Raw genomic sequence first — 13,507 nt, forward strand, 5'->3', positions numbered from 1 at the left:
AGAACCCAGGTAGGCTGTGTGCAAGCTAAACGCCCTACCTGCTGTACTATCGCTCCAGCTCCATAATGTAGTCCCATTTGTTTATGTTTATTTCCACTTGCTTGGTCAGTGGTGTTTCATCTTTAAAGATTCCTTTTGCTTTGGTGTCATGGAGGGACCTACCTACATTTTCCTCCGTGAACTTTATGGATTCAGGTATGATATTGAAGTCTTTTCATCCACTTTGATCTGACTGTTTTTGCCTGTCATTAGAGGCATTAGACAAACAAATGTACATGTAAGTATTCATTGGAATAATATGCTACCATTAAAAAGTTAAAATTGTGACATGGATGAAACTTGAGGTAAAATAAAGAAGTGAAAGGTGATTTCCAGATGATTTCAAACTAGCATGTGTTGTTTTTGTTTTTGTTTTGTTTTTATGAAACCACTGTCTTCCTAGTTGCCCCATTTAAAACCTTGGAGTATTCTAGCTGACTTTCTTTTTCTCTTTATATCCTTAAAGTGGGCTGGAGCAAATGCACAGCGGGTAGGGCGTTTGCGTTGCAAGTGGCCAACGTGGCCGATCCAAAGTTTGATTCCTCCGCCCCTCTCAGAGAGCCCCGCAAGCTACTGAGAGTATCTCGCCCACACGGCAAAGCCTGGCAAGCTACCCCGTGATGTATTCAATATGCCAAACACAGTAATAACAAGTCTCATGATGGAGATGTTACTGAGCATGCTCGAGCAAATCGATGAACAACAGGAGGACCGTGACCGTGATCCTTAAAGTAACTAGGTTTTATGAAGTAACAATTCTTCAATACCACTTAAATTTCCTGTTTACAATGTCTATTGCTGGTTTCTAGCCCAGAGTATAATCAACTCAGGCTCTCACAGTAGGATTATACTGACTTTAAAAAAAATCTATTTTAGCAGCTTTATAATAAGGGATCATTGGCACATAAAAATTTTATATGTTTAAACTATACAACTTGATGTTTCAACATATGTTTACCCTGTGAAAGTATTACCATAGTAATTACCAAACTAATAGATGCATCTGTCCCCTCCACGTAGTTACTGTGTATATGCATGATTAGATTTTGTTTACGATTTGTCCTCTTTATGGACTTCAAGTACACAATATAGTATTGCTAACTATAGTTACCATTAACTATAGTTATGCTGATATCTGGAACTTACTCATTCTGTATAATTGAATCTTTATGCCTTTATAGACATTCTCTATCTTCCCTTTCTCTAGCCCCTGGAAACCATAATGCTGCTATCTGCTTTTATGAGTATGATTATTTGAGGTCCTGCATGTAATTTATATTACACAGTATTTCTTTTTCTGCATCTTAGTTATCTTGTTTACTATAATTCTTCCAACTCCATGTTGTTGCAAGTGACAAGGTATCCTTTTGTGAGACTGGAAAATATGTGTGTACTTGATAGATAGGTGCACACATACACGCACACACAACCTGCTTAGACACATCTTCCATATCGTTCACCTATAGATAAACATTTATATATTTTCTCTATGTTGGTCATTGTGAATAATGATGGCATTAACATGGGACTATAGCAATCATCACAACTGTGACAGCCGGTTATGATTTTGATTTGTATTTCCCTGATGGTTAGAAATACTGAGTACTTTTTCTTCTGCCTAAAACAGGCATATTTTTCTCACAGTTAGGGAGACTCAAAGTTTAACATCAGGTGCCATCTGATGTTTCAAGAGAAGTTGCTTCCCGGCTTGTGGTAGCGGCCACCTTTTTGCTCTGGACTCAAGTGGCTTTTTCTAAGTATTCCCAAAGGGAAAGAAGTCTCTGGTGTCTCTTCCTTTTCTTATAAGGACACTACTCAGAGTAATACATGCTTATGATTTCATTTTACTTTGCTGTCTTGAAGGACCTATTTCTAAATAGAGTCACATTAGGTATTAGCCCTTCATCATACGTAGTGAGGATGTACATAATTTTATTCATAATATATAGATTATTAGGCTAATCTTGTGATTCTGGTCACCATACAATACGGAACTTTGCTGTGTATAATTTTACCTATCTACTTGCTGTTTTCTTCTTAACACTCGAATTATTTATTCCCAATTATCTTTCCTGGGTATTCATTATTTTTAAATATTCAAATGTTCCAGATCTCAGTCCTTTGTCACCTTCTCTCTTTTTACTTAAGTTTTCAGTGAGCAATTTCAGTTCTTATTGCTTTAAATGTTATATCTCTACTGATCATTTTGAAGATTATGTCTTCAACTCTATCTAAATCTCTCATTTTTTTATGAAATACCTTTTCTTGGATTGTTAATATTTGAAACTCTGATATCTTGGTTTTGTAAGCCACTCTGCCCAAACCTATTCTTCCTTCAGTGTTGTCCAACTTAGAACACTCTCTTCACCATCCACTGAGTTGCTCAGGCAATAAAACCTATGACTTTTACTCTGTGCTTAATATTTTAAACTCAGTCTGTCAAGAATTCTTAGAAGTTCAAACTTGGAAAACAAATGCTAACTCTGGTGACCTCTCTAGAAGAAAATGAACTGAATCTAATCACTTATCATCCTTGGTGCATCCGTCATCATGTCTTACTTAAACTATTGCTGTGAACTCACAAATGCCCTCTACTTCCAATCTTGCCTTTTCTGTAATATGTTCTCTCTACAGCAACCATAGAAAGCTTTTAAAATTTTAAAATAGATTCTGTCATTCTCCAACTCTAAAACCCTATAATTGGCTGCCATTTATTTTTTATTTTTCTCTTTTACTCCAAGTTACTCTGGGTTTCTGTTTCCTCTAATGCAATCTTATTTCCCCAGATGCTACTTCATTTTCTCAAATGCCACCTCAACAAAGAGTTCTTTCTAATATTAGATAGATAGATAGATAGATAGATAGATAGATAGATAGATTTGTGGTTTTCCCTTATATTTCTTTATAACATGAATAATATCTGGAATTTAATTTATTTGTCTCTCAATATTTCCCTACTAAAATAAAGTTAAATACTGAGGCTTTTGTATTGTTTATTTATCATATTTCAATCCATGAACAGTGGCTGGCCCTTTTCAATGAATTAATGAAATAATTCTGGTACATATTCTCAGATAATTCTTCTTGGAGTTCAGCACTGAAAATTTCTGCCCCGCTACTTCGCCATCCATAGTCTCATCACTGCTTGTCTCCATGCTCCCCACCCCAGTCAGACAAAAATTATAGTTTCATTCCCAAAAGATTCATATTCACATACCCACCATGATTTTGCCCATCTGCTTTGGACATTATTTTTTTGGGGGGAGAGGTGGCTGTTTATTTCCCTTAAACGTAAATTACTATTTTTCCAGTGTCAAGATTTAACTCTTAAAAATCATTCATCTTGATTTAGATCACTCTCTTGATGGATTGGATCAGTCCCTTACAAATGGTGATGGCAGAGAGCCCCGGACAGGAGTAAAAAGAAAACTGCTTCTTGCTTCTGAAGAAGATGAAAGCATAGGACAAGAAGAGAAAGAGAAGAAAGAAACAAAAGAGAAATCACATTTATCCTCCTCAGAAAGTGGTGAATTAGGATCTAGTTTAAGTTCTGAAAGTACCTGTGGTTCTGATTCTGACTCTGAATCAACTTCAAGAACTGATCAAGATTATGTAGATGGAGACCACGACTATAGTAAATTCATACAAACCAGACCTAAAAGAAAACGCAGAAAACAATATACCAATGGAAAAAGAAACTGGAAGAGGAGAGGCATGGGAGGAAGGGGAAGATGGGGCAGATGGGGTAGATGGAGTAGAGGAGGCAGAGGAAGAGGAGGCAGAGGACGAGGGGGTCGAGGAAGAGGTGGTGGTGGCACTAGGGGAAGAGGGAGAGGAAGAGGAGGAAGAGGTTCTTCTAGAGGAGCCACCAGAGCCAAACGTGTACGTACTGCAGACGATGAATTTGATACCTTATTTTCAGGACGTTTCAGTAGACTGCCTCGAATTAAAACAAGGAACCAAGGCAGGAGGACTGTTTTATATAATGATGATTCTGACAACGATAATTTCGTGTCCACTGAAGATCCTCTGAATCTTGGTACATCCAGATCAGGCAGAGTACGTAAAATGACAGAAAAAGCCAGGGTTAGTCATCTCATGGGATGGAATTATTAACAATTAATAAATGTATACTAATTTAAAAAATTCAATGGCCTTCTACTGCAGGGAATTTACCAGGAAATTTACAAAGCAAGTTGTGTGGGAACTTCCGATTCCTTTCACATTGGTGCTTTTCCATAATTCCAGTATAAGTGTGTTTCAAGACTTTAAACCTCCACACTTCCATTTGTTCAAATAAGCCTTACTCATTAGGCCTTAAATGAAAAAAATCTTCACACACACACACACACACACACACACTACAGATTTACTATATAAAGGAGCATCCGGCTTCTTAAGAGTAGCATGAAATTTTTATCTCAATTGAATATCCCTCTTTTCTTTTATAACATAGGAGTTTAGCATCTTCTTAAAGAGTTTTATATAATTTGTTTTTGCCATTTTGATTCCTGTACCCAGTAATAACTTTTGCACAATACACCAATCCTAAAGGCAGCTATTAAATGTTTACACTTTCTATATTGTTAGAACGATCTGGATTATTTTATTGTTCCTAGGCCAAACTTTCATGCATTGTACTAAACTGAAGTATATATTTATACTACAGTTTTTTTTGGGGGTGGGGGAAATCTTGATATGCTTTTAATTGATTTGCTTAACTCATATTAAGGATGAGAAAGGGTTGGTGCCTTGTAAATATGTAGCTGATATTTGTAGTGTATTCTGATGTGTGCATTAACTTTATTTAAAAAAAAGAATACTTGAGATAACAATTTAGACAAGGTGCCAAATGCAAAAGTTTCTTGCATCCATTTTCCTTTATATTTTATTGCATTAATAGAGCTTGTGTAACATAAAAAATAGCTTAAATATTTGAAAAATCCTCATCTACAAAGTATACTTCTTTAAATAGTAGCTCAGCTACCTCTTTTAACTATAACTACTGGAAACATTAAGGAAAATAGATGCTTTTATTCATTACTAAGGAGAAATAGAACAAGCTTGGTAGGAATGAATACCCCTAAATTATAAGCTGGAGGTTGTTAATAAACCATATGTGCTCTCAAAAATCATAATTAACGAACTTTCATAAGTATAGTATGCTCTATCTTAGTTTTTTCTTAAAACTCTTTAAAGTATACCTGGGCAACTGCTTATGTATCCGCGCTACCAATATTTAACATCTGTAAATGACTGGCTTTCAAATGAATTTTAAGTGTCACCAAGCACCTAGTTTGAGTTGGAATGTTTTGGCTAGCTCATATTTTGAATGAACTATAATGGGTTCTGTTCATACCATTCCAAAGGGGCCATCTGTTATAATCTTTCAGAAAGGAACCTTATTGCACTGCACACTGGTATTTTGAGTCATTATTTTATAGATTTTTTTAAAAGTCTTTAAAACCCTTAGAGTCTTGTTTACAGCAATAGAGTGCACATAGTTCCATAAGTGAACTTGAGTTCCAAGATCAGTTTTACTCTTTAAATTTGAGAGATTGTAAATTTGCTGATTTGTTAGCTACATAGTTTTTTTGTTTTTTGTTTATTTGTTTTTTTGGTGAGAGGAATACTATTGATCTGGTTTTTGTTAATGTTGTTGTGTGGATAATAGATTTGTTGCACTTAGATCAGACTTGTGGGATAAATGAAACTTCTTAATGTATGCCTACTAATCTTGAGTATTTTTAAGGTAACGTGTTTTATGCTTTCAATCATATATTGAATCTGAAGATCCTTAAGTGCAGAGAAATGAGTATACACATATCTTTTGCTTTTTTGGTTGGCTCAGTTAGGGGTTATTCTAAGACTAACAACACTGTTTTACAGTTTTCACTTGCTGTAGAAATGATGTTCAGGCTTTAAGTATTGTGAATTTTAATGGCACTAACTTCTACTACTAGATAAATAGTTCAAGCTAATTTTTTATTGTCTATTTTTTTCCAAAAGGAAGTCAAAACTATTTCTGGTTGTAACTCAGCTGCCACATTCAGCCACAGTGTAAATTATAAAAAAATCGTATTTGAGATTCTCTATTTGATTTTACTAAAATATACTTTCAGTTATTCATCTCTTGGGAATTTAGACCAAATTTATACCTCTGCTTTCTGAGAATCACTAAGACCTTGGCATATCCTAATAAAAGTAACATAGTTATTTATATTTTTGGATATACCCAAATATGCAAAATGTGTGTCTTATTAGTATGAACACTTTTATTGGTATTTAAGCTGACATCTTGAAATGTAGATGAATTGCCATTTGTGTGACTTTACTTATATCAAGCTTTATTTATAATTTATTTTGAAAAATAAAAATGCCACATTTATTTCCCAAATGTCAAGATTTTCTAGGTTTAGGTAATTAGAATAAGACTGAAGGCATTTTAAAGCATATTTTATATGTAGTAAAATACTGTGAAAATACTAGTGAGCAGCATTTTGTTTTAATGTTGAGTTTAGTTATTAGGATTTAAAGAGTTAGTAAACAGGGTATGTTAGATGAGTATAGTTATCATTTATTACAGAACAAACAGATCATTTTCTGTTTGCATGCAAATTATTTTAGTAAGTATGAAAATTAAGTTTGGAAGATAATATTTTTACTTTTGTACCTGGACTCTTCCCTCCCAGGCTCCCAGCTAATTTGTACTTTGATCTCTTTTTGGTAACACTGCCTCTTATCAATGTGTTTTAATGTGTATCACATTGACTAAAGGGTCACTTAGTTTTGTAGAGTCCCTTTAAACCAAAAGAAGATCTGGGTTCAATCATAACAAGGCAGGTAATAGGTAAGCAGGTAAGCTAAAATTTTGGAGAAAAATCTAAATTTTAAATTAATTGCTAAGAAAAAAAACAATACTCTATATGTCCAGGAGAGCACACACATGTATAAGCCCAATATTGCGCTGTTTATTAATAAGTGACCTGTATTTTTCTCAAAATGCTAATGATATTTTAATTCACAGCTAAACATCTAGCATTGTATATGTTTATGAAAAGAGAATTGTGTGTTTCCTCTGTGGCTTACTGTATGTCTCTTACAGCAATAGTATGCTCTCCAAGCATTCACTAGCCTGTTAGCTTAATGATTAAATTTATTGTGTGTGTGTGCACACACGTGTGTATGTGTGTTTTTTTTTTCAATTTGACAGACTTTATTTCAGACATTAAAATTTTTGTATGGAAAAGAACTATATTTCATTCTACCAATTATTTGACTCTTATAAAGTGCTTAGCCCATATATATAGAACTTGTTCATCTATTTCATAATGCCTTCCAAACAGTGTAGGTGTGGCCTTTAGCCCATACTCTTTTTAAATTTTTTTGTTCCTTTTTGTTTCCCTTTTCAGAAATCAGGATTGTGTTATAATTCTCCATTTTTGTTTCACCTCTAACTTACGAAGCCAAGTAAAATTCCTAAATTTTATTTCACACAAAAGTGTTTAGCCTCTAACCCAGTACTTCGAAATAAGTTTGACCTATCTCTTTTGTTCTGATTCTGTGGATTAAATTTAGATGGTAATAGTATTTGAAAGTAAAAGATGTTAGTGTCACTTCCAAATATCCTACAGAGACACATATCTAAGTTTTTGATTAAAATATTTTGAGCATTTTTATTTTATTAATAATTTATTACTTGCTAATATAGCATGAGCATTTTTTAAGAACACATAGCAACTGGTACTTTTCTTTAAAGTTGAAATTATCATACCCACAAAAAGACTTTCATTCTGTATAATTTCCAGCGTATTTTGGTGTCTAACCTTTTAAATAATTACCAGCATTTGAATATCTAATAGTTTTCACTAGGAGGGTGGGATGGCATGTTTGACATTAACATTCATGATCTTAAATGTTAGTCTCCATACACAGCATTTTTGTGGTGCATGAAGTTTTTTTGAAGTTTTTATTAAATAAAATAATCTTTGATCAGTGTTTCTCAACCTTCTTTGCAGTCATGACTTCCCGTCTGACCTTGTTTCCTTTCCTGTACAACTCCCCCTCCCCACCGTCCTACTGGTTGGTTTCCTAATCTCATTCCATGGTCTTCTTGTGGACCCACAGGGGGCCACATGGCCCTCAGTTGAGAAATACTGCTATAAGATCACTTGTAAGGCTTGTTTTAATATATAATATGAAAAAAATGTTCTTGTATTTTTGCTTTTTACATCTTAGTAAAGTTTCTTTTCAATTCAATTACCAAGTTTTGATTAAATCCTAATATAATCTTAATCTTTTTTCATGGTGCTGTATTTTGTGGGATATGGATTACCCTCAATGTTCTTGACATTTATTACATAGCCTTATTCCTTATTTTTTTTCCTCACCATTCTCTCCTGCCTACTTTTCTCTTCATTTCTCTTTCAACATTGAAGACTGTACCTAATCTAACACACTTCAAGAATGGCAATGTATTGTAGAAAGGCCCTGCAGTTTAGATTTATAGTATGTTTGATTTTATGTACTTTTATTTGTTATAATTCTAGTATATGATACTTTGACAAATAAGAGCATGATAAGTATTTTCTGGAAAAAAAAACCTGTTGGTACATAGAAAATTGCCATTTGTAATTGTTGTTTAAAATCACATATAAATTATTTAGAAACACAGTTGGGAATTGTGTTTTTGCATATGTCACCAGAAACATGTTAGTCAATACTTGTAAATGTCTATTCTTTAAACAATACTGTGGTGATGGCAATCAGTAATTTATTTCTCTGTCCTGTAATTTACCACTTTTGTCTTTTTGTAACATTTATGGTATTCACAAAATTGTACCATATGATTGTTCTCAGTCTCCATAAATTTTATGATGGAAATTTATTCAGTTCAAAGTTAATGTCATTTTGTGTATGGACAAAATGTTCATTAAACTAAAATTTAGTAAAGGAAGGTACACCAAACTGGCTTGATTTATAAAAGATGTTTGTTTGGTAGTTAAAAAATTATCTTCAAACAGAAGAATAACTGGACTAATTGTTGCCATTCATTATGGGATGTTTACAATAAAATTCCAAGTTGTTTGGAATCAATTGCACTCTTGTTGCTTTATCCCTTAAATTATTATTAGAGATAAATTAACAGGAAAAAAGAAAGGCAGAATTACTTTTTATTAGTCAGCTTCTAAGATTGTAATATATGGTTAACTCAGATATTTCTCTTTTTACAGAATAATTTATTATTACTTTTTAATATGAGAAACTAGAATATTTCTGCCTGTCTAAGAAAATATAAGACTTTTTTCCCTAGTTATTGCCAGTATTCTTTGGGTCACTTTTTAGGTAATAAATATGATGTTAACAATGTTTCCTTCCCTTTCCTTTGTTCCTTTCCTTTGTCATTACTATGATGTAGTATAACATGTGAAACACTTGGTTGGCATACTTGTACTTTGTGATGTGCACAAGGGGTCACAGACTTAGTTTGCAGTATATGAATGATCATTTGTGATGTTCACATACACACTTTTTTGCAGTTAATTTCATTCTTGTGGCACTGAAGATTGCAATGGCAGTGCCACTGTTATCACACTTGGCATATGGAGCAGTGCCAGAGATCAAAGCTGGCATCTCAGGCATGTAGGTCAGATGTTCTACCACTGAGATTATCTCCTGTTCCTGCTGTTTAACATTTTAAATGTGAGCTACTTGGTGCCTGCAAATATAGCATTGTTTTATAGTATTTAATGAATAAATTTCTAATATCTCTATGACTTATAAGTATTCACAACTGAATTATTAATTCCCACATTTTTCCCAGAAAGGCTACTTTGTAGATAGAAAAATAGTACTTTTAGTGTAGGAAGTGAAAGAAGGAAGGAGAGAATTGAGATAAAAGATGAAAAAAAGAATTTAAATTTCCAACCTGAACTGCAAAAATTTCACTTTATTCAAGGTAATAAAGTTGCTGAGACTGAACTTTGTTTTTTACTTTTAACTTTTTTTTATTAAAATTTTTTTAATAGTGAGACATGAGGTACAGTTGCAGACTTACACATTTTTGTGCTTTGGTTTCAATTATACTTTTAGTCTTTTAATACCATACAGTCTTTAGAGCATACTCCCCTTATATGGTCTTTTAGTAGCACTGTAGCGCTGTCATCCAGTGGTTCACCAACTTGCTCGAGCGGGCGCATTAACATCTCCAGCCCTGAGATTTTAACAGCCTCTCCTCTAGTTCTTCCCAAATCTGCCATATTGGAGGCTCTTTCAGGGTCAGGGGAATGAGGCCTATTTTTGTTACTGTTTTTGTCATATTGAATACACCATGGGTAGCTTGCCAGGCTCTGCAGGTCTTTCAGTACCATATTAAAAATCAAGAAATGAAATATTTAGAAAAATCCACCTGTATCTTTCAGCATTATAACATCTTACTATGGAAGCCCAATATTCACAGTATTTCTAGATTAAAGCACATATTATTTAATGTTATTGATTGGTTAAAGATAACCTCATTATAACCCCTTTATCAGCATGTTAAATTTAAATTATTAGCAGGCTTTAATTTTAACTCATAGGGTTTTTTAATAGAAAAAATAATGAGTTTCGGTAACAAAGTTATTCTGATGATCATTTTCCTAGTTAAAGGTCAAGAACAACATGCTCGCTACACTTTCCGAGTTGCATGCCTCTGGGAGTTTTAAGCTGTTTGCCCAAAATGCACAAAATAAATTTAAACCTGCATGTTGAGCCTATGAGTTGATGGAGGGATTTTTTTTACCCAATGGATATAGTTTTCTTTTCAAATTTCAGTTACTGTTGTTTACAAAACTGATTAATAGTTGAGTTTCATGCATAAAACATTGCAGCACCACAGCCTCAAGGAGAGTGTTCACTTCTACCTTTGTCCTAGTTCCTCCCATTGTATTCCCCTACCCCACTCTTTTATGCATATACTTTTAAGGGTTGTGGGACTGAAATATTTTAATTTTGCTGTGTCATAATTGAAGTCAATGCTTAATACTTGGAAATATATTCTATACTGTGGAACCACATTTCCAGTCCTTGCACTTAAGGTTGAATAAAATTGGCTGACTATAAAGTTTAAGATTTTCGGTCACTTTCTATAAAGGCTTTAATGATATTTCAGTGTCTTTAATTTTTAATTTAAAAAACTTTCATTGTAAGTAAAGTGAAGTAAAAGTAAAGGCCCTCCTGTTGATCATCGATTTGCTTGAGCGTAAAGGTAAAGGTAATAGCACAGCGGTAGGGCGTTTGCTTTGCACGCAGCCAACATGGCCGACCCGAGTTCGATTTCTCCGCCCCTCTCGGAGAGCCCGGCAAGCTACCGAGAGTATCTCGCCCACACGGCAGAGCCTGGCAAGCTCCCCGTGACATATTCGATATGCCAAACACAGTAACAATAAAGTCTCCAATGGAGACGTTACTGGGCCCGCTCGAGCAAATCGATGATCAACAGGGAGGGCCTTTACTTGTGGAGCGATAGCACAGCGGGTAGGGCGTTCGCCTTACAAGCGGCTAACATGGCCGACCCTAGTTCAATTCCTCCGCCCCTCTCGGAGAGCCCGGCAAGCTACCGAGAGTATTCAATATGCCAGACACAGTAACAACAAAGTCTCCAATGGAGACGTTACTGGGCCCGCTCGAGCAAATCGACGATCAACGGGAGGGCCTTTACCTTTACCTTGCTGGAGCGGGCCCAGTAACGTCTCCATTGGAGACTTTGTTGTTACTGTGTTTGGCATATCGAGTACGTCACGGGTAGCTTGCCAGGCTCTGCCGTGCGGGCGAGATACTCTCGGTAGCTTGCTGGGCTCTCCGAGAGGGGTGGAGGAATCGAACTCGGGTCGGCCATGTTGACTGCGTGCAAGGCAAACGCCCTACTGCTGTGCTATCGATATTTAGGTAATATGGTTACAAAAGTGTTAAGATTTGGGGCTAGAGAGATAGTACAGAAAGTAGAGTGCCTTGCATGCTGCTGACCTTGGTTCAATCCTGATAATGCCATATGGCCTCCCCCACAAGTACCACCAGGAGTAACCTCTGAGCATCACTGGGTGTGACCCAAAAAGCAAAAAAAAAAAATTTAAAGGGTTCTGCTCCTCCCCTTTATCTAACTCCAGCAAACCAAACCCAGTTTTTAATCAGAGATCCATGGTTTGTCATCATTTGATATAGACCATTTACATGTTTCTCCTTTGCCACATATGCCAGCTGAATAAATTATCCATTCTCCCTCCAACTTACTTCACTTAACTTCATGCCCTCCAGTTCCATCGCAGTTGCAGCAAAATGCAAAATTTCATATTTTCTTACAACTACATAATATTTAACTGTTATATAGCACAACTGCTTTTTATGGGAAGGAGTAGGGGGACCCCCAGGAATGCTTAGATCTTAACTTTGGCTATGCACTAAGGGAGTGCTCCTAATAGTCACGGTCACAGTCCTCCCGTTGTTCATCGATTTGCTCCTAATAGTGCTCCGAGAAAACATAGGAAGTTCTAGGGATGGTATTGGGGTTTGCCACATCCAGTGCAAGTGTCTTAACTATGTCTCCCATATACAACTTCTTTATCCACTCATCTATCATTGAATATTTGGGTTGTTTCTATATCCTGGCTGTTGTACTCAGTGCTGTATTAAGCATAGGTGTATACATGTCTTTTCAAGTTATTTTGTGTTTTGGGTGGTAGATGCCAAGAAGTGGAATTTGTAGTCATGGCTGTTTCATTCTACTTCTTTCGAGAAACTCCCATACTGTTTTTCATAAGAGCTGAAACAGGGTGACATTCCCACTAACAATGAGAGTTCCTTTCCTAATGTCTTTAACTCCTGTTATTTGTATTGAAAAGTCAGATATATGTGTTTGTTTCTTTAAAGCTAATGTTTTTTTTTGATGACTTTTACTTTTCTGTTTTCAGTTAAATTATTTTATATGTATATATTGATCTTACATTAATTTACAGTAGTATAAAATACTGTATGAGCCTTACATTTCTGTGTATATGTAAGAAACCTCATGGCACCCACCATCAAAGTTCATGTCTTCACATTAAAATGATCCCCTTTAATTAATCTCTTCCTAGTGAAAGGTTTCTATGCTATGTACAACTTCAAATATTATGACATTAAACTGAATATTTTATCATTATACTTCCATAAGTTTGTGAGAAACATTTTTTCTGTATCTATATTTGGTGCCAGGGACTAAGTCCAGGACTTCACACATGCAAAGCAAGTGCTTCACTGCTGAGCTTTATCACTAACCCTTTTCTTGTAACTTCGATATTTTCCTTTACACACTGTGACAATTCCATTAATGATTACTTCTCAACTGCAGAGTACAAGCATTTAAAAATTGTAACTAAGGGCCGGAGCGATAGCACAGCGGGTAGGGCGTTTGCCTTGCACGCGGCTGACCTGGGTTCGATCCCCGGCATCC

The 13,507-nt window shown here is 35.2% G+C and overlaps 1 protein-coding gene across 1 annotated transcript in view; it reads left to right on the forward strand.

Annotated features, from left to right (window-relative positions):
* BRWD3 (bromodomain and WD repeat domain containing 3) overlaps positions 1-7,391 on the forward strand; it is a 235,604-nt gene extending 228,213 nt beyond the window's left edge. The window contains exon 41 of the mRNA XM_056124125.1: positions 3,392-7,391. Coding sequence (XP_055980100.1) covers positions 3,392-4,155 — 764 coding nt within the window. The 3' untranslated portion in view covers positions 4,156-7,391. The remainder of the gene's footprint in view (positions 1-3,391) is intronic.
* The last annotated feature ends 6,116 nt before the right edge of the window (positions 7,392-13,507 follow it).

The sequence above is a fragment of the Sorex fumeus genome, unplaced genomic scaffold (assembly GCF_029834395.1).
Source record: "Sorex fumeus unplaced genomic scaffold, SorFum_2.1 ptg000050l, whole genome shotgun sequence".
In the NCBI taxonomy this organism is placed as follows: Eukaryota; Metazoa; Chordata; class Mammalia; order Eulipotyphla; family Soricidae; genus Sorex; species Sorex fumeus.